Below are 26,790 nucleotides of genomic sequence, written 5' to 3'. Positions count from 1 at the left end.
TACCCCAGCTCCTCAGTCCTCCCTCTGGCCCCCCAAGATATGTTCAGGAAGTACTATTGTGGTTAGATTTCCAGCTAGCCCACCAAATCCTTTCTAACCAGGAATGTCTTTGTTTGCAATGGAAATGTAGGAGAGAACAGTTTTGTTGAAAATGTGCTGTGTTTCAGCTGCTCTGTGTTTAACCAGGCTTTCAAGTGAACCTAACCACCATTTATACCATGATTTCTGTGGGAAAATGCATTTTGAGTTCCAAAAGCTGACTTTAAAATGGAATTTGGAATACATCCCATTTGTTCGTTCAGTACTCTTGTGTGTATTTGTATAGATCAGGAAGCTTTTGTAACATGTTCTTCTGCAAGGTACCTAATTTTAATATACAATTTTCCATTCTCCAGGATGCCCAGGGAGTAGAGGAACGAGAAGCATTAGCAAGAATGGCAGCTAATGTTGAAAACACGGCTTCTGCTGACTCGGAGGCATATATTGAGAAATACCTCAGGAGCGTGCTGGCAGTGGAGAACCTTCTCACGTTAGATCGTCTTCGCCAGGTCAGCCGACAGAGCTGGTGGCTATGGTGCCAGCCCAGCCTGACTCTGGGTTTGACTTTCCACAAGTCACAGTATTGTTACATCTAAACTTTTGAAGCCTCTAAGTGGAGCATATTAATTTAGATTAAACTTGCTGGGTAAGTCTTTGAAGATACAGAAACTACTGGGAAGTTACTTTTTCCAAGACCCTAAATGGTATCTAGTTGCCTGGAAGTAGTGGAAGAGAATATGTAACTCTTGGTGGCTAAGGAAGTATTTTAGAAATTCCTTGATACTGGGTCATAATGTTGCAGAAGGTAGAGTGCTGTGCCCTTCTTTGCCTCCACAGCCTCGGAGTGGATCTCTAGAAGGGAAAACAGAAGTGCCAGCCGTAAACCTAAGCCTCAGAGAAACCCTGAACTCCATTTCATGTGGCAGTGTTGAGACTTTGTTTTTTTTAACCAAAAATACTAATGAAAAATAAAAGTGAATGGTCTGCTTTTAATAATCTTTCTCTTGGGACTGACTTCTGGCCATCTTCAAGGGGGCCGTCAGTAGATACAGAAAAGAATGATCCAGGTAACCTGTCAGCTTTTTAATTAACTTTGAGTATTCCACAGTGATGGTAATTGAGTCATTCTGTCGTGTGAAGTAACAGCCGTCGTTTAAAGAACTAGGAATGAGTCCATAGCTCAGAGCCTGCTTTAAGATACTGTTACTTTGGAAGTGTGTCTCTCATGTGTATTTTTCGTCTGTATTTTCTCTGACTGACAGGAAGTTGCAGTGAAGGAACAGTTGACAGGAAAAGGCAAGCTGAATAGGAGGAGTATTAGCTCTCCAAATGTGAACAGAGTGAGTACATGGGACCCCATTCTGTGCTCTGCTTTCGCTCCTCCTCTTTCCTTGGATAACTCCTTCCCATCCTTTGAATCTCATCTCGGATATCATTTCCTTCTATGAACTGATTTAAGTGTCCCCATTCTCGACCCTGAAGCATCGGTGCACCCCTCTGCCACTGCCCTTCCTAATTTTACAGGGAAGATGCCCATGTGAGTCCCTCTGTAATGTTTCTCATTTATCTTCATGTCGCCAGTGCCTGGCACAGTGACTCTGTTAGGTGAGTGTTTGTTGTACTGAAGCAAAACTAGCCGAGTGCCTAGGGAAACTGTTTGAATTTTCTAGGCCAAACTGAATTACTTATAAATTGAGAAGAAGTCTGGACTAGGTTTATAAACTGTGATTTATCTCTACTTTCGTCACTTTTGATAAAGATATGAATATGAGAGATAGTACACCTTTGTCTGAACTTGATACCCAGAAAAACCATGGTACAAGCATTGAAATAAAGAGCAACTGACCCTTAGCCTTGGTGTTGGAGAGGTCCCAGTGAGAGGCAGGACGGGTCTCAGGCTGGAGGGCACATGTGGCCCCGCGAGACTGAGTGACGTCACTGATGATCTCAGACGGAAAGATTGGGAACATTCTCAGGCAGTAAAAAATACCACTTAAACTCAGCGTAAATATCTTCTCACTCCTTCAGAAAATGATCTACTAAAATGCACTGGTATGTGCAGAGATTTGGTATTTAGAATCCTATGGTTTAAAATAAATAGTTTGCGTGTATACATTTGCTATAATACCCAGAGAAAGGAGTCGTCCCATTAGGACAGGGTAAGGTAACCAGTAACCTGGTATCCTTTAAATAGAAGGGGATAAACAAATGAAGTGTCTCTTACTCGGGCCCAGCCAGCTGTTGCCTCAGTGTACGCTGGATATCTGATGTTATACAAACCTCCCATCTTAAAAATGTTAATCAATTCAATTTTTTTAAAAAAAACTGCACCTGACAGTGTCCCAGAGGCCACTAGTCTAGTTTGTAACTTTGATCTTGACAGCCTCTCTGATACCATCCAACTTCAACATTCTGTTGATTCGGTTTTCAAAGTCTTGTATTTCCAGGACCATAGATCTATGTACTTTTGCACATGAAGGACTAATCCCCCTCTTTATTTCTTTTTTAGCTGTCTGGCAGCCGACAGGATCTTATTCCATCCTACAGTCTAGGTAGCAACAAGGTGAGTTGTTTTTTCTGTCAGTCTTAAACCCGTTTCCCATTCCAGCTTTCCTCTTCTCAAATATCACACGCTAGTTTTGCATGCCAAATTTTCTCCCAGTTTTCTATACTGTGTGAAATTTATTGGAGAGCGTTGAGTTCATTTCTTGTTATCTGCCAGTTAAAATAATGTTACCGAGACCTTATTATTACTCTACTTTCTAAGGGTTAAAAAACAATTTAGTTGCTTAAGTTCTTCTGTTGAAAATATTCTTCCTGTTTGTGTCAGAAAAGGAACTTCATGTCAGATTTTTAATAGTAAAATATTGATGAAATGATTGAAAATATATGAGGAGTAAGATTATGTCTAAAAGTTAATATTATTTGTTAGAAGAAAGAAAAATAAGCGAACAGCTATTTTGTTAGCTGGAATGTATTTACTTGCTTGTTAATATAGCTTTCCCCAATATAACAGAGTTTTAAGCATGGACAATTCATTATCATGTACTTAAAGGGCTCACACTTGAAACTGTAACTGGATGTCACATGACACAGTTTTGTGCCTGCCGTTTTTTGAGGGACCTCGTTAGATGTTGGTGCTGCCAGCTGCAGGCAGTGTGCTCTGTGTCGATATCTTCACCCTTGAGGAGGCCAAAAGTGTCATATGAAATGGTCTGACATGAGGAAGTTGTGTCAGAGTAAAAGAAGATACAGATACAGATAAAAGAAGATTGGCTATTTAATCATTATCAAAGCTGAGTGGCATTCATTACACTATTCTTATACTATTCTTTCTATTCTTGTTAAATATTCTACAATCTGTCTTTGTATAGGTTTGAAATTTTCCTTATAAAAAACTTAAGAAAAAGACAATGAAGTTGACGAACGATTAGACTCATTTTTAAGATCTAGGTTACTAGAAGTTTACCTGAAGTAATACATAGATATGTATGTATGTATATATAAATATCCTATTATTTCAGGCAAACTACCAGTAATCTAAACCTTAAAAATATGTATCTCAGTGTTTATAGGCAAATAACTTGCTCTCCAGCTCATCAATTCACTGACCACCTACCGTGTGTCTGAAAGTGTGCTAAGGTTTAGTACTCCTTGATACGGGTCCACTGACAGGTGTGATTAGCTCTCGATAATCATAGCACAGTTGTGATTAGCTAAACAAAGCAGAGTTTTTGGAAAATTGTGTCATTATTAATTATAAATAACTCAAGTATTTTAAGGAAAATATAAGAAAAAAACCATGACTTTCTGTGTTTTTTTTGAAATCCATCTAACCCAAATCCTCTATCATAAATTCCTTGAAAAAAGTAGCCAAAATTTCTTCAGCTTTTCTCTCTCACCCTAGTTTCCTTATGTTTAAATGAGGAAAATAATAGAAAACAGTAGTATCTGCTTGAAAAAGAATTATTGTTTCATCTACACCAAATAAACAGAATAAAGGAGCACAGATACTGTAATAGAAGTATGCCTAGGTAGAGTAGGAGCCCAGAGGAGGGAGTGGGCACTTTTATAGGTATTATTCAGGGACCAAGAGAGGCTGTGGAGAGGGGGAACCACCCCCCCAATAAGCTTAATGCTGAAAGGGGATACGGTCCACCCAAGCCAGGGAAGGGGTTGAAGCAAGAGTGTGAACAGAAGTGTGGAAGGAGGAAGGAGCATGAGTAAAGCAGAGAGGGTGTAGTGTGGGGTAGAGCCCAGAGAAAGGGGCCTTATTTCAGAAGTTCCTATATGATGTACCTAGGAGTAGCGGGGGAGCTGGGTCACTTGAAGGGGTATTTTTAAACAGTTCACCGAAACCCCACTCATGTTCCTGGCTGTGGTGTATAAAATTACATTAGAATAATGTATATAGTAGAAATATGTACAGTTACCAATGCACAAGTGAGGGTGGGGAGAGCAGGTGGGGTAGAGGTCTCAGCAGTGGGGAGGGGGAGGGAGAGATTCAGGACGTGCTCAGGAGACGGAAGCTCTAGAACTCGGCTGACATGAAGAACAGGGTGGAGCCAAGGGGAGACAGGGTGACGTGGGCTCTGGGTGACAGTGCAGAGAGGTGAATGTTGCAGGGGCAGGTTTGGGGAAGAAAATGATTGAGGTCAATTTTGGACAAAAGGTTATGTCTGCCAGTTCAGGGGTCTGGAAGCCTGAGCTGAAGACAGATTGGGGAGCTCAGGGCCTGGTTGGAGCAGCGTGAGGGATTTGAGCACAGAGGCGAGGCTGTGCAGGTGTGATGGTGAAACTTACAGGCCTGCGCAGGAGGGGAAGCCGGCCAGGGCGACGACGGGCCGGAGTCCTCAAAGAGGAGAGGAGGCGCAGGAGGGCGGTTTGGAAACTGGTGCTGGAGAAAGATGGCTTAGGGACTCCTTCCAGACTCCTCAGAGACCAAAATGAGGACTGAAAAGGCTATTTTGGGTGTGAGAGTGAAGAGTTTATTGGAGGCCTTTCCCAGGGCAGGCTCTTCTGTGGAGGATTGGGGAGAAGTAAGCAGGACGTGTTTTGGGGGGGGGGTTTGTTTGTTTGTTTTGTTTTTTGTTTGGGTATTTTTTGGCCGCGCTGCGCGGCTTACAGGATCTTAGTTCCCTGACCAGGGATCGAACCCGTGCCCCCTGCAGTGGAAGCGCAGAGTCCTAACCACTGGACCGCCAGGGAAGTCCCAGCAGGGCATAAATTAAATGAGTAAATAAATTACACATTTTTTGTTACTCTACCAGGACCTTCCCTTTTTCAGTCATCTTGATGTCCTGGGGCCCCTGGGTAACTTAGCGAAGATGAGGAAATTCTGCCCTCTCAGATTTTGCTGGTGTCCTGGTGCCGTCCCAGCAGCAAGGATCTGGCTCTGTCCGCTGTATTTCAGCATGTATTTTCAGTTTTCATCAGACGCCTCCAAACAGTGAAGGACCCTTTTCTCCTGTTGCAGCAGTCTGCAGTCTTCCTCAAAACTTGGCCTCTCTCACCCCTCTGCAACCACAGCAGTCCCCAGCCTCTGACGGACAGTGGAGGTCTTGTCAGGTAAAACAGAAAGGCCAGCTCCCCATTACTAACTGTGCTCCCAGTTAGCTGTGGAGCTATTATTTTATCTTCTTGTGGACTGCTGGCCCCCATGGGCCCTGAATGGTTACCAGGTATGGCTGGGATTCCATCCACTCCATCACTGTCACCACGGGCATCACTTGACTTCCTGCTTGTGTCCAGATCAGTAGGTTTTATGAATGTCCACATACCAAAATCAGAGACCTTTTGCTTTTCACTAGGGGAAAGGTAGAGGAAAAGTGTTCTAAGATTTAATGGATGGACCTGTTTAATGAGTAAGGAAATTCAGGTGACAGAGGATCATAGCTGATGCTAGGAAACAAAGTGATAAGAACACTTAGCAAAGAGGATTTGATTCCAGGCTCACTTCAGCAGGGAGCACAGAGTGGCTCCCCCATTTGTGGGCGAGGGGCCCTCAGTAGTTTTTTCATTTAAAGCAGGGCCTCTTAAAAGATTTTTAAGGAAAATAAATATTTTTAAAATTGTATTTTCTTACTAGCGAGAAAAGAAGCATTTCCCTCCACCAATAGCAGCAAGGAACAGAGATTCCTCCCTTTGGCCTTTTAAATGAAACAATGAAAAACATCGTCAAATATGGCATTGCTTTGAATTCAAAATTGTTATAATGCTGTGCGTAATAGAATTCCTTAGGATAGTGTTTAAACTAGTTGACATACAAATTATCCAAGTCCTATTAAACCTCTTTACACAGCAGCAGTGCTCATAGACATATGAAATGACATATATATGAGGGTGCCCATTGCCACGTTGTTTATAATGGCAGAAGATTGGAAACAAGCTAAATGTCCGTTGGTTTGGTCTGGTTAAATCTATTTTCTCCCTGTGAGTGTGTGCACGTGCTCGTGCACACACATAAGTAAATGGGATACTACACAGCTGTAAAAAATAATTAGGAACCCCTCCAGGTACTAATGTGGAAGATCACCAGGATATACTTAGTGATTAAAAATGCAGTGCAGCACAGTATGCTGCCATTTGAATTATAAAAGGAGGGAAACAGAGAAGTGTGTGTGGCTGTTTATAGATTTGCTCACATACATGCAGTAAACCCTATAAGGATATATGTTAAACAGATACCATTACTTACCTGCCTGGCGAGAGAGTAGAAGCATGTGGGCACCTGAGGTAGGAGGCTTCTCACTGTGTGCCTTTTTATATTACTTGGTTTTTGGATCATGGGAACAAATTACCTATTGAAAAAAATTAAATAAATTAAAATTAAAAAATTTTATTCTCTACCCTTTATAGTAGGTAGAAGATTTTATTCTCTAGTAAGTAGTGGTTTGAGAAGGTCTTCAGTTGCTTTATCTGTAATAATTTTCGCACAAAATCCTCAAGGAGAGATTACTAAAGAAATTGTTCTGGAAAATCTCAAAGACTCATGTTGTTTTTTTTTCTTTTCTTTTGGAGACTTCCTTCATTCTGCAGTTTTCAGAGATCCAGGGAGAGGTAATTAATCCATTAGGTTTTTCCTAATGAGTGGGATACAAGTATTATCCTACTATCTAAAACATGCTTGCTTTTACCTTGAGAATAAGAATGCATTTTTAAATGTAGTTTTTATAAGACGACTAAATTTGACACTGTACTAAGTTTTTGGCTCTTACCCTTTGGTAAAAATAACTTTGGTAATCAGTATATACAGTTCCTCTCAAATGTTCCTTGTTACCTGGGCTATGAAAATATCTGTCAGAAGAGACCAGGAACGAAGGCATCTGATGGAATGTAGAAGGCTCTGGAATGTGAAGAGTTGGAGTTAATTCATTAATTAAGCAAATGATACAGTAAATGTTTGAGAACTTGTAAGGTGTCCTTTTCTCAAGCATGGGACGGGGGAGAGAAGCAAAGAAGAGAGCAAAAGTGCCTTGGGCCTTCCTTCGACGCCACAGAACTTTGCTCAGTGGGACCATCTTGGCTTCCTTGCATGGAAGTACTTAACGTGCAGGGAAGTTGAGTCGGAAATATAATTTTAACCTGGAATCGATGCTTAAAATGCTAGAAACTGTATTTTGAAAAAATTGAAAATTATAATCACATTAGTTACATCTACCTTGGAAACTCGTGTGGGCCTGTTTCTGGGTTCTCTGTTCCATTATCTATGTGTCTATCCCTCTTTCTTGATTATGAAATCAGAGTTACAGACCAGAGAATCTGATGTGCTGTGTCCTCCCCACCTAATATCAGAACATTCAGGTTTAGAAGCAGGGAGAGGCCATGGAGTTAAGTTCAAGTCTGCCTTTCCCTACTAGTTTTCAGTTAATGTCATGGCAAAGATCAGTCAGTCGGGAGAAAAGTAACATTAAAAGGTGTGTCCGGGAGGCAGGAGCGGAGAGTGTGATAGGATTAGGGCTCTTGGGGAGGTGAGAGCAAGTGGTGAGGTCCTAAAACAGTGTCATACTTCGGCCTATAATACTTGGAATTCGGCCAACCACATTTTGCATGCCCTTATTTATTGACGCTCGCTACATATTAAAGTTGGAATTGTTTACTGAGCTCCACCAAGATGCAACTGATGAGCTAATTAATCTTAAAAAGATAAATTGAATTTTATTAACTACTCTTAACTTTTAATTTCACCTTATGGCCTATAAGAAATCACTCTTGAAAAGCTTTTCAATTAAGAATATAAAATATTCCTAATTGCAGTGATGTTGTTATTTACTGTTACTGGCTATTTCATCATTATTGTAAGGTAGTTTTTGTATAGGTATAATGAAAACTTAGCAAACTTTTTGTGACCAGTCTACCAGATTAGACTCATATTTAGGTGCAGAATTAATTTCAGCAGATTATTTTTCCATTTAAACAGTGGCTGTGCATTGAGATCTTTTGCAATCCAAGGAACTCTGTCAACAAAAAATACTGGTATTACTTAAAGACATTTTAAATGGAATTATGTATTTTTAAATAAGTTAGTAAGATGCTTGTCAGCTTCTGATTGGAGTTTTTGATGCAATTAAAAGTAGCCAAAAGCCTAAATGAATATTCAGTTAACAAAACTGAATTGTGTGTTTTGGCTCCATCACCTTCCTGAAAACTGCAACTATGCAGTGTGGCACTAGTTAAGGCTGGTACCAAATATGAGTCACCTCTTCTTTAGCTGCATGAGAAGCCACCTTTGGACCTGGAATGTCACTGGTGCTTCTCTTTATTTACCTCTTTGTCACTTTCCTGATCAAAACCAGACCTCTTTATGGAATACCCAGAGCATTTGTGTCTGTCTGGAGAGCGGTAACAGGAAAACAGGAGGTGCCCAAGGGGGACCAATCAGGTCCTCAAGTCAGCTGAGAGCGTGCTGTGTTTTTCCCTGTTGGGTTTTGCCTTTAAGCAGAGTGTCCATCGACAGATGAATGGATAAAGAAGATGTGGCACATATATACAATGGAATACTACTCAGCCATAAAAAGAAACGAAATTGAGTTATTTGTAGTGAGGTGGATGGACCTAGAGTCTGTCATACAGAGTGAAATAAGTCAGAAAGAGAAAAACAAATACTGTATGCTAACACATATATACGGAATCTAAAAAAAAAAAAGGGTTCTGAAGAACCTAGGGGCAGGACAGGAATAAAGATGCAGACATAGAGAATGGACTTGAGGACACGGGGAGGGGGGAGGGTAAGCTGGGACAACGTGAGAGAGTGGCATGGACTTATTTATACTACCAAATGCAAAATAGATAGCTAGTGGGAAGCAGCCGCATAGCACAGGGAGATCAGCTCGGTGCTTTGTGACCACCTAGAGGGCTTTCTCTAGTTGCGGCGAGCAGGGGCTACTCTTTGTTGCGTTGCGCGGGCTTCTCATTTTGGTGGCTTCTCGTTGCGGAGCACGGGCTCTAGGCACGGGGGCTTCAGTAGTTGTGGCTCGTGGGCTCTACAGCGCGGGCTCAGTAGTTGTGGCACACGGGCTTAGTTGCTCCACGGCATGTGGGGTCTTCCCGGACCAGGGCTCGAACCCGTGTCCCCTGCATTGGCAGACAGATTCTTAACCACTGCGCCACCAGGGACGTCCCATTGTGGCTGATTCTGAAGATTGATAGACATGAAAAATGTCAGAAACATCACAGATTGATCTTTCCAGATTTCAGTAGTGGAGCGTAGCTTACTGTGGTAGAAGTTTAAAAAAAAAAAATGCCATACTCTTTGACTTTGAGAGCTGAGCTCATAAGAAAGCAGAAAGGTCCAGTGTCTGGCCAAGTCCTTTTTATTCATTGTCCTGAGTTGATCTCCCTCTGAAGTACCTTTAACTGGGATGCTTCCTTTTTTCTTCCCCAACATTTCAGTAAAGGGAGAATAACCGTGGACCAGCCAGGCATGTGAAATGTATTGGAAAGACACTAATTGCCTTGTCCCTGGGTGGCAGTGTGTGTTGCTAGACCCCGGACCACAGATTCCACTCCTGGCAAGAGAATGGATATGTACAGCCAGAGAGAAAGAATATAGTGAATGATTTCAGTGGAGTGTTTCTCCAGAGATCTGCAGGTGTCAGAAAGAGGAGGGAGGAGTGTTGTACCCAGTTCATCATCCAAATTTGTTGTTCCCTTGGAAGCAGAGCCTGTTCTGTCCCAGAGCGATTTGAGACACTCTGTGTCCCCGTCTCTGGTTGGCGAGACTGTGAGATTCCTCAAGGTTAAGATGGCGGTTAAGGGAAATGGATGAAATGTGTCTCCGTTTTTCGTTCTCTGATGGGGCTAACAATATGGCTAAGGCTCTGTGTAAGTACTGTGTGCATCCTTTCAAATGTTTTCACTTGAGATATTCGAATATATGAGACAGTAAGAGTTATTGCCTCCATTCAGATTTGGGAGTAGCATTGTGTGTGGGAGTTCCAGCTGGTAAAAATTACCCAGGAAGCTAGCAGAGCCCTGAGTGTGCCTTGGGGAAGAGGTGACACCTACATTATTTGTCATTGGACCACACCAAATGGCTGAGGTGCTGACTCCAAATCAGCTGCTTAGTTTTCCTAAGGGACAGAGTCCCACTATGTCAGCTGCCAAACAAGGAAGAAAAATGTAAAGTATGGAAACAGATTTATTCTGAAATTAAGTATGTTGTCTTCAGAACAACCTTGCATGAGCTTAAACCCTGTAAAGAAAGCGTGAGACTTTTCTTCCTCGGAGAAGCTCAGTAGAGTGTTGACGTCATTGTCCCGTCACCTGATGGTCATGTCCCAGAGTACACAAAGCTGCAGCTTCCCAGACAGATAATTAAATTTAAATGCAAAAAACGTTAATGAAACATTAAAGTATGTAAATCAGTGTGTGATTCGTAGTAACACAAATGCTCCTACAGTGACATGTTCATAGTTCATTTCCCTCATCATCTCTTCATGTCTCTTTTGCTTCCTAGCTTCCTACTGTTGAGCATCATACCATTTGTTAAAATATCAAGTGCTGAGAGAGTTCCTGGGGAAAACGGCCTTCTGTAAGATAAACAGGATCCAGATCACTTAGGGCTTATCGATTTTATGATCAGTACTTAGGTTGCTGCTAAAAGCAGATAGATTTCCAGTACATGTTGGCAACCTAAGAGGGCTTTCTTCCCCCATCCACCTTCAGAAGCAGCAAAGAACTTACTTTGCAGGCGATTACTAATGAAGACTCAAGTTGATCATCAGGGTCACTCATCTGTATAAACGAATATACAGTATAACTAGTATAAAATACCATTTTTTAAACTAGTATAAAATACCATTTTTTAAACTCTGGTGAAAAAGAAGTCAGAGTGATTATCAGAGGACCAAAAGAGAACGGACAGCATTTAAAAGAGTTTTGTCTCATCTTCATTACTGGTTTTTATACTGGTAGCATGGGTTGGCGTTTATTTCTTTACTGGATGGGACTGATGTTCAAAGTGTTTTGGTGCTATCACCATTTTTATGGCTCAAGTTCTAGACAGGTAAGCTAATCCATCACCTGATGGGCATTGTTCTTGTATGATGCAGTGAAATCTCTTTAATGGGAATTTACAAGACAAGTTGAAAGTACAGTCAGACTTGTTAATTCAGAGACTACCATTATTGGCAACTTGTGACTACTTGGTTTAGGCTTAACTGGAACTCATCTTTAATATCTGTTAAAAAAAAATGAGAGGCTTGGTAATATGCTGTGCTAGAGTTTTTACTTTCATGAACGGTATGTGGCGGAGGAGAGATGCCTGACTGTATTAGAGTTGTTCCTCGGTTTCAGTCGAGAATCTGAAGTGAAAGAGGGTATCTTGAGGCACAAGAGCAGAGAGGGCCTAAGGAGCAGAGCGGAAGGGAGGATTTCAAAAGGAATGTCTTACTAAATCCCTGTTTTGTGAGAAGCAGCATGATATAGGAGAAAGAATATTAGGAGGCTGTAAATTGTAGTAAGCAGTAAACCAAGGTTTAGTTCATGTGATTTTGTCAATGACATTGCATCATCTCACAGATTGACCAAGTCCTCAAGTCTAGCAGACGCAAAGAAGGTAAGTCTCTACCTTCAAGAGCTGCTGTGAGGGAGGAAGGTGCACCGTCGCTGGCACAGGTCTTTGCGTTGGCAGACATGACCACCTTGCCCCGTCCCTAGCCCAGCGGGAAGTGAACACCAGTGTTCACAGGTGTGCAGTGGAGCGACTGCAGGTACAGGAAAACCACCGACAGCTTGAGAAATTGCTACTCCTGTACTATACTGTCAACCTCTTGAATTTTGACACCTAAAATTTTTAATAAAATAGAAATGCTTTTTTAAAAAAAACAAAACTTCAGACTGTATCTTTATCCTAGAAGTTCATTCTGCATTTGGCTTCAGTCCTGCCTTAGGCAAATGTTTAGCCATTTGGACAAAATGGGCAGAAAACATGAACAAACATTTCTCCAATATACAAATATATGAGTGGCCAATAAGCACATGAAAAGATGCTCAGCATCACTAATCATAGGGGATACCCAAATGTGAGGTGGTATTATTAGGGCGATCAATTCTATAAGGAAGAGGAAAAGTACAAGAGGAAGAGTACTTAGATAATAAGATTTATCATGTCTTGTAACAAGAATAAAGCTTTAGTAATGTGTAACAGATTTCTCTTCAGTATCTTTAGATTTTTTTGTTAATTGATATGAATCAAAATTCCCGATTTTGTCCTTAATAGGGCCGGTGGGAAAGTCAACAGGATGTATCGCAAACTGCCGTTTCTAGAGCAATCACTCCGGCTGCCCCATCTCCCCCTGGTTGTCCCCAAAATAACCATTCTCCTGATCCAGGTAAGTTATATTTTCATTTTTCAATCACTGTCATGAAATTTGAGCATCTTTCAGAAGTAGTTTAAATCAGGATTTCCTACCAGGTAACCACTGTCCTGCTAGTTAATGCCTGTCTGAATTTTTCCCTTCCTTATCATAACATGTTGAGTCACATTGTTTTGAATGTTGAATCTTGCATTCCTGTGAGAAATACCACTTGATCATGATGTGTTGTCCTTTATATTTGTTTGATTCTGTTTGCTAATATTTTGTTTAGTGTTTTTGTGCATATGTTCTATGACGAATATATGTACCTTTTTCATAACATTGTCTTTGTTAGGTTTTGGTATCATGATTACATTGGTTTCATAAAGTGACTTGAGAAAAATTTCCTCATCTTTCTTTCCTGAGTTTATGTGAACTTGGTATTACTACTTCCTTAAATGTTTGACAAGATTCACCAGTGACACTCACTGGGACTGGAATTTTCTCTATGGGAAGATTTTAGATTATGACTTCAATTTCTTTATTATAAAGTTAACTTTTTATATTTCTTTATAAGTTTTCATAAATTATGTTTTTTAGGGAAATTTCTATTTCACCAAAATTATTAAATTTATTTCCATAAATGTTACAGTGTTCCTTTATTGATCTTTTAATGTTTATAGGATCTGTTGTTATGTTCATTCTTTTTATTCTAAATAGATAATTTTTGTTTTCTTTCTGTTTTTCTTAAATACTTTTGAGACTGGTTTGTCAGTTTTCTTTAGTCTTCCCACAGAGCCAAATTTGGTTTTATTTTCTGTTTCATTGATTGTTATTTCTTTCTGCATTTCACAAATTTTGGCACGATGTGTTTTTTTTATCATTCTGTTTCCAGGTATTCTAATTTCTTTCTGATTTATTCTTCGACCCCTGGGTTATTGGGTAGCATATTAATTCATTTTCATATATCTTGGGGGTGTATTATTATTATTGATTTCTTATTTAATTTCATTATGAGCAGAGAACAGGCTCTTCAAAATTTCAATCTTTTTAAATGTTTTGAGACTCTATTCTATCTTAGTGAACATTCTATGTGTATTTGAAAAGGTCTGTTCTGTTTTGGGCACAGTGTTCTGTATATATCAGTTAGGTCAAGGTGGTTAACCTTGTTCAAACCTGCTGTATCTTTACTGATTTTTTTTCCCCTCATATTTGTTCTGTCGGTCGTTGAGAGAAGGTGTTGAATCTCTAAATAATGATTGTGAAATTGTCTATTTTTTCCTTTAATTATAACAGTTTTTGCATGATTCATTTAGAAACTCTGTTACTGGGTATAACACATTGGGATTGTTATTTTTTGCTGACATAGTGATGTTTCTTATTATGAAATGTCCCTTTATCTCTCTGGTAATACTCTTACTTTGAAATCTGTCTTGCTTGGTATTAGTATAGCCACACCAACTTTCTTTTGCATATTGCTTGCATGGTGTATCTTTGCCTCAGTCTTTAAAATTTTAGCCTATATTTATCTTTAAGAGTGATTATCTTATAGACAGCATATTTAGGTTTAGTGTTTTTTGTTTTTTTTTAATCTAGTCTGACAATTTCTGCCTTTTAATTGGCATGTTTAGTTCTTTTACATCTAATATTATTATTGTTATGTCTACCATGTTGCTGTTGGTTTCTATTTGGCCTACTTATTTATTTTTTTCCTCTGTAATCTTTTTTGTTTTCTTTTGGTTTAATTGAAAAATATTTTGCAGTATTTTATTTTTTCTTTGGCTTTTTAGTATACCTGTATTTATTTATTAATGTCTTTGTTAAAGGATTCTAGTAGGTATCTTTAATTTTACCACAGTCTACTTAGAATTAATAATTACCACTTCCCACTGCACAAATATAAGAATCTTGCAACAGTGTAATTCCATTTACCTGTTCCCCCACCCCTCTTATTTTGTATTATTGTTGTATCTTTTGCTTTTATAGGTGTTGTGAACCCATTTTACAGTGGTTGTTTTTTTTTTTTTGCTTTAAAACAGCTATTTGTCTTTTAAGGAAATTAAGAAACTACATATAATCTTTTATATTTTCCTTCATATTTATTATTTCTGTCACTATCTACTCCTTCCTGAAGATCATATATTCATCTGATATTATTTCTCTTTAGCCTGAAGAATATCCTGTATTATTTCTTATTGTGCAGTTTTCCTTGAGAAGAAGGGTCTCCCCTTTTGAGAATATCTTTATTTCACTTTTTTCTTCAAAGGATATTTTCACTAGATAGAGAATTCTGAGTTGATAGCTTGTTTTCTTTTAGCTCTTCAAAGACACTGCGTTATCTTTTACACTTCTTTTCTGATGAGAATTCAGCCATCATTTGTGTCACTTTCCCACTACATGTAGTATATCTTTGTGTATGTTGTTTGCTTTCCAATTTTTCTCTTTATTTTTCTTCTTAGCAAGTTGGGCAGTGATGTGCTTAGGTATAGTTTTCTTAGTGTTTATCTTGCTTGGGTTTCACCGATGTTCTTGGGTCTATACATTGAGATTTTTCCAACAATTTTGGGAAATGTTCAACTATTAGTTAATTACATTTTTCTCCTGCCCTTTTCTCTCTACTCCTTCTGAGAATCTAATTGCACACATGTTATATTGCTTAATATTGCCCTATGGGTAACAGAAGCTCTATTCTATTTTGATTTTAATTTTTCATCTTTTTATCTTATTCTTGTTTCTTCTGATTGGATAATTTCTACTGCCATTTCTAGTCTTTTGTTAAGCACATCCAAGAATTTTTAAATTTCAGTTATTCTTTTTAGTTGTAGAATATCTTTTTGCTTCTTTTTTTAATAGTTTTAATTTCTCTGCTGATATTTCTTTCCTACCTGTATATTTGTTAAGACCATATCCTTTTTTACATCCTTGGACCTGTGTATAAAAACTGCTTTTAAACTTCTTACCTGCTAACTCCAGCATCATGACCAATCTCCTGGTCTTTTTCTGACTGCTTTTTTCTAGACTATGGGTCATATTTAATGAGTTTTGACAAATTTATTTACTCGTGTAACGTATACCCCAGTCGAGCTGTAGAAGATTTATATGACAGCGGTTACTCCCCACACTCCATCAGTGTTCTGATTTCAGATTAGTTTTGCCCGTTCTATGGTTTCATTTAAATGGAATCATATAGTATGTGCTCTTTTTGTGTTGGGCTTCTTTTGCTCAGCATATCTGTTCAAGTCATCCATACCATTGCATATATCAGTAATTTATTCTTTTTTATTGCTGAGAGATATTTCACTATCTCAGTGGAATTTTATCAGTTTTTAACCAGTTCTCCTGTTTATGGACATTTGGTTGGTTTCCAGTTTTTGGCTACTGTGACTAAAGCTTGTTCTTGTATAGGTCTTTTTGTAACATTTCTGTTGAGTAAATACCTAGGGTGAAATTACTTGGTCATAGACTACTACCTTGTTTTAAAATTCTGTAAATTAAAGAAAAAAATTCTAATCAGTGTTTACTTGATCTACGTATTTACCACTTTGCTCCGCTCATCATTGTTTCGTGCTCCTCATTCCACGCTTCTGAGTTTAGTTTCTTTTTTAGTGACTATATATCCATCATTAGTGCTTTTAGCAATCATCTTTTTTTTAGTGACAGACTGTTTCTTTTGTATGTTAAAGTTTTTATTTTTCTCTCACTTTGAAGAATCCTTTTACTGTGGAAAATATCAGACATACAAAGTAGAAAGAGCATCATGATGTGCCCTCGAGTGCCCCATGCTGATTTCAGAACGATCAGTGCATCACCAGGCTTACTTATCTGTGCTCTCACTACGTCCCCACACCCTCTCAGAATGACTTTGAAGCAAATCTCAGATATTATCTCATCTGTAAATATTTGTACATGTATTTCTAAAGTAATACCCACAGTAACATTTCATTTCTAAGAAAAATGAAAAATAATTCCAAAATATCATTAAACATCTAGTCAGTGTTGAGATTTCCCCAATTGGATCAAGAATATCTCTTAGTTATTTTGAATGAAAATCCAAGTAAGGTTCACACGTTGTGATTAGTTGATACATGTCTTAAGTCTGTTTAGTCTATATGCTCCTCTTCATCTTTTTTCCCTGTTGCATTGTATTTGTTGAAGAGACCAGGTTTTGTACATAGACGCTGTACATTTTTGTTTTTACTGGTGACATCCTCACCAGGTTATTTAAACATGATTCTCTGTCCCGTGTATTTCCTGTAAATTGGTGGTTAGATCTATAGCCTTGGTCAGATTCAGGCTAATTTGAGGGAGGGACGGAAGGTAGGGTAAATGAATGGGTAGTTTTATGTACTTCCCTTAGGAGACACATCATGTCTGATTATCTCTCTTTCTGTGATAGATGCAGCCTTTAGTTGATTATTGGCTAGATATTTATTTAATTAGAGGTCATCCTCACTCTAGAATGTTAGTTTAACTGCATGTAAAACTTCAGATTATTCCTAATTTTTTTTCTTAGCATTTAGATGATTATATCTTCTAGCTCTTTATTCATCTTAAACTTTTTGTTTGTTTGTCTCCTCTTTTTTTTTTTTTTTGGCGGCCATGCCGTGAGGCTTGCAGGATCCTAGTTCCCTGACCAGGGATTGAACCCGGGGCCCTTAGCAGTGAAAGCATGGAGTCCTAACCACTGGACCGCCAGGGAATTCCCTTGTCTCCTCATTTTTGTTTCTCTCATCCCTATTTTTGCTTTTGACATATCTCTTGGCAAATAGCTTTCTCTTTGCTGTATTTTTTTAATGATTGAGCTCATGATTACAAAATATCCTTCTGTAACTTTTCATAGTTTACTTAGAGTTAATAGTCCTTTATGGAAAAGGTAAAACCTTAACCGTACAGGTCCGTGCACCATCTGTATTGCCAATGAACTTGCATTGTCTTGGTCCAGCGTGGAGTAGAGGTGGGGATGGTCATGTGCTTCTCTTCAGGTAGCCTGATATACAGATGCCTCAAGTTGACTGGCTTCTTCTTTTTAAAGTGTTAATTAGGGTACAGTTTTTAAGTCACATATGACTTGGATTAGTTTTTCTTGAAAATTTAGTTTTATTCACTAAGGATAAAGAATTATAAAGAATAAAGCATTAATAAGTCTTCTAATATCATAGGCGTTATCTGCACGTCTGACCCCAGCCTTTGGTAATTAAGAGCAGGTAAGAACAGGGTTGGTTCAGGGCACTTGTCCCTCTCTTGTGAAAACAACTCAAACACCACTGTCTTCCTGAAAGGTCAATTTCATCATCTTCATTCAGTAAACAGCATGAAAAATTAAAGTTGAATAAGATATGGTCCCTGACTTTAAAGAGGTTAAAGTCTGGATGGAGAGCTATATGAGTGTGTCATTGGCTATGTGATTTAAAAATGAAAAGCCCCATTTTATTCTAGGGCAGAAGTTATTGGGTTGGCCAAAAGGTTCATTTGGTTTTTTTTTCTGTAAGGTGGCTGTAGTAGCAGTTAGTTGTCTTTAACTTCATTCGAAACAATTTTGTTAGATTGTATTGTGACAGCTGTCATATCAGCGTGCATTTAAAAAAAGACTTATCAAAATTGGTGAATTTTTGTGTAGCCATTTTAATATTGAAGATGGAAGAAAAAAAGCAACATTTTCGGCATATTATGCTTTATTATTTCAAGAAAGGTAAAAACGCAACTGAAACGCAAAAACAGATTTGTGCAGTGAATGGAGAAGGTGCTGTGACTGATCAAACGTGTCAAAAGTGGTTTGCGGAGTTTCGTGCTGGAGATTTCTCGCTGGACGATGCTTCACGGTCGGGTAGACCAGTTGAAGTTGATAGCGATCAAATTGAGACATTAATTGAGAACAGTCAACGTTATACCATGCAGGAGATAGCCGACATACTCAAAATATCCAAATCAAGGTTGAAAGTCATTCGCATCAGCTTGGTTATGTTCATCGCTTTGATGTTTGGGTTCCACGTAAGTTAAGCGGGGGGGGGGAAAAAACCCTTCTTGACTGGATTTCCGCATGCGATTCTCTACTTAAAAGTAATGAAAACGTTCTGTTTTTAAAACAAATTGTGACAGGCAAAGAAAAGTGGATACTGTACAGTAATGTGGCACGGAAGAGATTGTGGGGCAAGTGAAATAAACCACCGCCAAACACACCAAAGGCTGGTTTTCATCCAGAGAAGGTGATGTTGTGTATATGGTGGGATTGGAAGGGAGTCCTCTATTACGAGCTCCTTCCAGAAAACCAAACGATTAATTCTAACAAATACTGCTCCCAGTTAGACCAACTGAAAGCAGCACTCGATGAAAAGCATCAGAATTAATCAACAGAAAATGCATAATCTTCCTTCAGGATAACGCAAGACTGCATGTTTCTTTGATGACCAGGCAAAAACTGTTACAGCTTGGCTGGGAAGTTCTGATTCATTTGCTGTATTCACCAGACGTTGCACCTTTGGATTTCCATTTATTTCGGTCTTTACAAAATTCTCTTAATGGAAAAAATTTCAGTTCCCTGGGAGAATGTAAAAGGCATCTTGAACAGTTCTTTGCTTAAAAAGATAAAAAGTTTTGGGGGCTTCCCTGGTGGCGCAGTGGTTAAGAATCCGCCTGCCAATGCAGTGGACACGGGTTCAAGCCCTGGTTCAGGAAGATCCCACATGCCGCGGAGCAACTAAGCCCGTGTGCCACAACTACTGAGCCTGCGCTGTAGAGCCTGTGAGCCACAACTACTGAAGCCCGCGCGCCTAGAGACCGTGCTCTGCAACAAGAGAAGCCCCCGCAATGAGAAGCCTGCACACCGCAACGAAGAGTAGCCTCTGCTCTCTGCAACTAGAGAAAAGCCCACGCGTAGCAACAAAGACCCAATGCAGCCAAAAATAAATTTAAAAAAAGTTTTGGGAAGATGGAATTATGAAGTTGCTGAAAAACGGCAGAAGGTAGGGGAACAAAAGGGTGAATACATTGTTCGATAAAGTTCTTGGTGAAAATGAAAAATGTGTCTTTTATTTTTACTTAAAAACCGAAGGCACTTTTTGGCCAACCCAATAGTACTTGACCAGTTAGTGACAAGGCCCGGGGTTGGATTACCCTTTGGATTTAATAAGAACGATGGACATTAGAGCATTTTAGAAGTACCCCAATTGCTGCTATTTAATTGGAAAAGGAAACACCATTGTGTTTGAGGGTAACTATAATAAGAGCATGTTTTTTAATATTAATTTTCTTAAGGATACGTTTTTTGATTTATATTGTTAGATTTGCTTACAAAGCATATGTGGCCAATTTACAGTAAGGAAGATGTCTCTGTAATTGTTTTTGCCTTATCTCTTTTCCTTTCAATATTTTTGGCAGGACTCAGTAACCTAGCAGCCTCCTACTTGAGTCCAGTAAGATCCTTCGTGCCGCAGATGCCGAAGCTGCTGAAGTCTCTCTTCCCCGTCCGCGACGAGAAAAGGGGCAAACAGCCATCTCCCCGCACACATCAGGTAAAAGCGTCACGAAAGCAACAGTGCACGCGCTCCTCATAGGTTGCTGGCGCAGTGATGCTCTGTGCCGCGCTGAAGCTGGAAGGAGAGGGCAGCAGCACCGGGGACGTCAGAGCTGGGCTTTCAGACCCGGTAAAAGCTCTGATAATTTCTCTTCCACTCTCGTCGGAGGTAACAGAGCTGTTTAAACGCATTGACGCTCTCAATCCTTTTTGCTTTTAAAAAATGCCAAGTATGCTACTAATGTGATTTATGGTCATATCACTTAGAGCAACAGTAGTGAAATTTATGAAGTGCACTTAGTGTTGTTTGTGTATTGCCAAACAGAAAATGTAATTCTGTTTTTAATTCTTGATTTCCTTTCTTATTTCACACAATTTTACATCATTCCTGTCCTTGCTGCTCAACCTCTTTTTTCCTCTACTGTGGTTTACCTGTTCTTTCACTGAAATATTAAAAGTGATCACTTGTCTTATTTCCCCTTTTTATTAAAACTCTCTACCCGGCCTCAGAAGAATTTTTAGAGAAGATGTTAAAGGGTTTTCCAAATAATCAGGAAGCTGCTCTTGTGTGATGGTGCATGGGAAGCCTGTTGGAAATGCAATTTTTAGCCTCATATAGGTGTGAATTCAGCAGAAAATGATAAATGAGGATTTATTTATACTCATTCAAAAACACATACAGTGCAAGTTCAGTTGTTGAAATAGGTCTTTTGACATCAGCTTCTCCACATTCACTTAAACATTCAAGTTGCAGAAATGTAGGTGAGTCCTTGCCTGAGACCTTAACTATTTAAAAGACTTTTCTAAGTTTATGAGTGCATATTCAAGGGGGATGGTATTAGTTTTGTAAGGTTGCTGTGCAGATACATAGTTTTTTCAATCTAGGATTATATGAGCATATATATCAGCATAGGTGCACACATATTGTATGAAAAAAATTAAACATCGAGATTTTTGGAAATGTTTAAATTTAACCGGGCACTAACAGGTGCTTGACAGTTATCAAAATGAATCTGAGATGGCGAGAGCTTAAAAGAAATAGCAAGTCTAATGTTTGGTGGGGGTGAGGGTAGGCAAAAAAGATTTTGCCAAGGGTTCGTTATAGCATACGTTATTCTGTTCTAAGCTGCTACGTCGTTGTTTCACAAAGTATGATTCATTTACTGTTTGTGCCAGAATTTCCATGGTAGCTTTTTAAAAAGATAACTTTAAAAAAAATACAGCCTGACCTTAAAAAAATATAACTCATACCTCACCTTGGGGCATCTAATAATCTGCATTTATAAGCACCCAAGGTGATTCTTATTCACATTAAAGTTTTTTTTGTTTTTTATAAATTTATTTAGTTATTTATTTTTGGCTGTGTTGGGTCCTCGTTTCTGTGCTAGGGCTTTCTCCAGTTGCGGCGAGTGGGGGCCACTCTTCATCGCGGTGCGCGGGCCTCTCACTGTCGCGGCCTCTCCCGTTGCGGAGCACAGGCTCCAGACGTGCAGGCTCAGTAGTTGTGGCTCACGGGCTTAGTTGCTCCGCGGCATGTGGGATCCTCCCAGACCAGGGCTCAAACCCGTGTCCCCTGCATTGGCAGGCGGATTCTTAACCACTGCGCCACCAGGGAAGCCCTAAATTTTGATATCCACTGTTTTTCAATTGCTGTTTGGTGAAGACAGAGTTACGTAAGTTAAAGGAAATTGGAATGGTATTAGAAGTCATTGAATCAGACTACCATTGTTACAATTATAAGCTACTTTAAGCTTTTGACGTAGCAAGTCAAATCACCTGCTACCATAAGAAGTTCTTTTACTGTTTTGCCAGTGAGTGATTGATTCCTCTGGATATGAGAGGAACAGCAGTGGTTTAGAAAGGAATCTAGTGATTGGTGGATAATTGCAATTTGTAATGTCAAGTTTAAGCGAGGTAATCTTGAAATATTTTGAAGATATCTTAAGTAATATTTGTTCATTCAGTTTACTTTTTTTGAGCATATATGAGCAAAGATGTTACAAAAAGTGGCCCCAAATGCTGCATAGTTCATAAATAAATGAGAATGTCAATACAAAAGTGGCCTTAACAAAGATGCTCAGTGGTGGAGCTAAACTGTTCCATTTGGTTGGTGAAATCCCCACTCCCTTGAAGGACCGTTTCTCAAGGTCACCAGAGCTCCATCTTGCCTGCACTTCTCAGTCCTCATCTGACTTGACAATCGTGCAGGAAACATTCTTGTCTCTGGGCTTTAGCGCTGAGCTCTTTGCCTGGCTTCCCTTCTGTTGACTGCTCGGTCTTTCTCAGGTGCCTTTTCTGGGACCCTTTATTCCATCAAGCCGCTGATACTCAGGTGTTCCAGAGCTCCCTCCCAGGTAATCTCATCCAGCTCTGTGGCTTCTAACTCTTTATGCATTGACGATGCTCACATTTCTATCTCCAGCCCAGGCTTTGCCCCTGAGCTCTGGCCTCGTGGAGCTAACTGCCTGTTCAGCTTTTCCACTTACAAATCCATTAGACATTCACATTTTACAAGTTCAAAGCATTACTCCTGGTTTCAGCTCCCAAGTCCGTCTACTCCCAGCACACAAAATACTTACAAAATACATGCCCATCTCAGCGTGTATAGCACAAATGTCCACCTAGTTGCTTCACCTCATAAATAGTCCATCAGTAAAATTTTGTGGGTACCACTTTCAATCCGGTGACTTCTCGCCATCTCCATTTCTCATCACTCATCCATGCCATCGTCTCTTGCCTTGACTATGCAGCAGCCTATCAATTGGTCTAGCTGACGCTTTTTGCCTCACAAAGTCTTGTCATTCACAGAGAAGCCAGAGTGAGCTCCCAAGGCCTTACATGAGTTCATGGCTTGAAACCTTCCACTGCTTGTATTTGAACAAAATCTATTCCTTACTGTGGTTTACAGTGTCCTATGTGATCTAGCCCCCTGACTTTTAATCTTTATTCCCTTTATTTTATTTTATTTTATTTTTTTATTTTTATCTATTTTTTATTTATTTATTTTTGGCTGTGTTGGGTCTTCGTTGCTGCGCGGGGGCTACTCTTCGTTGCAGTGCGCGGGCTTCTCATGGCGGTGGCTTCTCTTGTTGCAGAGCACGGGCTCTAGGTGCACAGGCTTCAGTAGTTGTGGCACGTGGGCTTCAGTAGTTGTGGCGAACGGGCTCTAGAGCACAGGCTCAGTAGTTGTGGCGAACGGGCTTAGTTGCTCCACGACATGTGGGATCTTCCCGGACCAGGGCTCGAACCCGTGTCCCCTGCATTAGCAGGTAGATTCTTAACCACTGCACCACCAGGGAAGTCCCTATTCCCTTCATTTTACTCTTTGTTCACCATGCTAAGCCATATTGGCCTTTTTGTTGTTATTGTTTGTCGCATGAACCATGAAGCTCCTTTTGGTCTCAAGAGTTTTTGCACTTGCTTTTCCTTCTACTTGGACTGCTGTCTCCCAAAGTCTTTGCATGGCTACTAGGTCTCTAGTAGACTGGTCTGCTAATATCATGGTCAAGAAAGACCACTCTAAGCAAATATGTTTGAGTTTAGAGTGGCCTGAACCAACCAAACTAAAACAACAGCCTCTACCATACATATTACAGTGTATTCCCATATTTAATCTTTTCATTGGGAGTTATTGTTATGTTTATATGCTTATTGGTTATCTCCACTCTAGAATGTAATTCTTCGGGGCAGGAGCATAGTCAATGGAAAGTATATGTTGGTTGACCATTGACATTTGTGCAGCTTGTAATATTAGGTAGTTTGAACGTACCGAGTGTCATCGAGTGGTGTAAAGGACTGTGGTTATAGCTCAGAGGGGAGAGAATCACATCTGAGTGGGGATTTGAGATATCGGGCATATTTATGAAGTTTCTTTCCTAGATTAATGCAAGTTCCACTAAAGAACTGTTCTTAAAGGAGGGAAAGGCTTGAGCTTATCGTTTTGGACTTAGTTGATCAAAGATGCTTGTGTTCTCATTTTTACTATCTCTGCTAAAGCTTTAAGAGAAGTAAATTATAATTTAAAATGACAGTATCAATATAGAGGTTTCCCTTACTAGGACCACTTTAAATATGCTTTAAATTGCTATCACCTAGATGATGTTTCATCCTTGGAATTAGGGCACTTTAGCGTCAATGGAATTTCAAAATAACAGCAACAAGAGCAATGCTATATTGGCTAGATTTGTTATAGTGTTTCCCAATTTTTTATAGTAATCTTCACTCTAATGGCATCCTATTCACTTGGAAATCAGATTTGATACCTGAAAGTTGAGGTTCTTACTTTTTTCCCTCCTTGTGGAACCTCCGAGTCCTCCAGGAAGAAGGTTGGTTTATTTCTACCCAGTCTTTGCCTCTGCTTTTTTCTGCTATTGCCCAGGAGTTAAAGGTTCTGTGCTCCTTTAGGCTTTCTCCAGACCTAATAGCTGAAGATTAGTCAACTGTATCTCTTACGATAAATGCCTCATCATTCTTCCGTTGTCTTGCCAGGGTTTTGCTTAAAGTGGGGAGCCCAGAAGTGATACTGTAACCCCTATGCTTGAAAATAGTGCAACTGTCACTGTCCTCTTTTGAATAATGTACTTCTACCAAAGTGGCATATGATTGCACTTTTTTTAAAGGCAAGTATTTTTAGTTCATTGTGCTCTGGTCAGTTAACGTTCCCCTTTTTTGTTTGCTTGTTTATTTGCTTACACTCTTGTCAATGCACTTCTCTTTTTATTATTATGTTGTTTAGTTGAAGTATAAAAATACTTAAATAAGGATCTTTAGATTCATTTAGAAAATTTTTCATCTTGATTTTGTTTCAACATTCCTAGGATAGCAAGATATTTTTTGAATAACTATTTAAAAAATACTTCTGTCCTAACTATCATCTGCAAACTTTGAAGGGCACAGTCTGCATTTGAGTCACAAACAAAATATGGAACATTAGGGCGTGAGAGAGAACTCTGTCATAGGTGACTAGAGATCACTCCCCAAGTTACAGAGTGACAGAGCATCACACTTCAGCTCTGCATATTCAGTAACCGCCATCTCCAGCCCACGTTTCCCCCTCTCTCTAGCAAAGAGATTATGGGAGACTTCGTTAGATGCATTACAGAAATGGAGGGACACCATGCCTTCCTCTGTATCACCAGTCCAGAAAGCCTAGGACAAAATTCATGCTGATGAACGTTCCTTAGACCACCCTGCCCACTGCCTGGCGTAGCCATAGCTCTGTGTGAGGTATCCAGAGCAGCGTAAAGAAGTACACGAATACCCCGAAGCTTGCTCTCTGTTTTGATTCTGGTTTTAATTGGCTACTAGTGCCTTGTTAGCACACTAATTTCAATGGCCTACATAAATAGTCATTAAATAATCAATACCAGACTAAAAAACTTATATAGGTTTTAGAATGACATCAAAGATAGAACCCAGAAAAGTAGAAATGAGTGCACATGCCTGAAAGGAATCTGGATCACTTCCACAGTACAGGAAGGGATAAATATTGATATTAACATTGCATAAAACTTAGAGACAAAAAATAGATAGTAACCCTGCTTAAGATTTCTCACGTGAGACGGCACAACAAACTAAACAGAAACCCCCAAATGGATCAGCAGAGACAGTACATGGTGACCCAGCAGACTATAGAGTAAGTCAAGCACACTCTCATTTCCGTCCCCACCCAACTTTCTCTTTTCATCATTTTCAAAGCCATTGCCCTCTCCATTCCCTACCTGACTGTGATGAAAGATCTCAAAGCTTCTTCCTTTTTCTGTTTCTGTCCCAAGTTAATTTGGAGACTTAAACTCCTTCTCTGGAAGAGTCACAGTAACAAAGACACTCACAGCAACCCAACTAAACACCACACCTGGGTTCTCTCCGGCATCATGAGACAAAACTTAGATCATTGCACTTAGTGCTGGGTATGTTACTACTAGACATTTGTTGACCAACTGGAATTATTTCAGAGAATAACATCAGAAATGATTTATGAGGAAGGATTAAAGGAGTTATTTATAGCTTGACCAAACAATGACTAAGAGAGCTGACTGTATAAGCATTCAGGGGATATCAACACCAAAGGCAGGGAAGAATTGTGTAAGGATGGTTCCAGGAAAGCAGCAGTATGAAAGGCACAGAACAACAGAAATGAAGTTAACGAAGAGAATGGTAACAGCCGTAAATGAGTACAGTGATTTACAGATAACAGGGCACTCTCTAAAAAAGGCCCCAAGGCTTTCTGTCACTTCTATTTTGTAAAAGTAAGATTTTGCAAATATGAAAGTGTTCCCATTAAGAACCGGGGAATGGAATAGATCCTGTTTCTACCAGTCATTCTTCCTCTTTTCTTTGCTAGATTAGGTGGAAGAGAGGCAGAAGTTGTGTAATGAAGGAATGATTATTATCAAAAAAGTACTTTTAATCAGAGTGTCCTTGACATTTTCAAACAAGAATGTT

The 26,790-nt window shown here is 39.5% G+C and overlaps 1 protein-coding gene across 1 annotated transcript in view; it reads left to right on the top strand.

Moving 5' to 3' along the window:
* The window catches only part of KIF13B (kinesin family member 13B), a 188,367-nt gene that overhangs the window by 137,232 nt on the left and 24,345 nt on the right, over positions 1–26,790 (top strand). The window contains exons 33-37 of the mRNA XM_061200752.1: positions 396–548; positions 1,302–1,379; positions 2,549–2,602; positions 12,761–12,872; positions 20,211–20,344. Coding sequence (XP_061056735.1) covers positions 396–548; positions 1,302–1,379; positions 2,549–2,602; positions 12,761–12,872; positions 20,211–20,344 — 531 coding nt within the window. The remainder of the gene's footprint in view (positions 1–395; positions 549–1,301; positions 1,380–2,548; positions 2,603–12,760; positions 12,873–20,210; positions 20,345–26,790) is intronic.

This window comes from Eubalaena glacialis, chromosome 9 (genome assembly GCF_028564815.1).
Source record: "Eubalaena glacialis isolate mEubGla1 chromosome 9, mEubGla1.1.hap2.+ XY, whole genome shotgun sequence".
Classification (NCBI taxonomy): domain Eukaryota; kingdom Metazoa; phylum Chordata; class Mammalia; order Artiodactyla; family Balaenidae; genus Eubalaena; species Eubalaena glacialis.
This window is presented reverse-complemented; position numbering and strand designations above follow the sequence as displayed.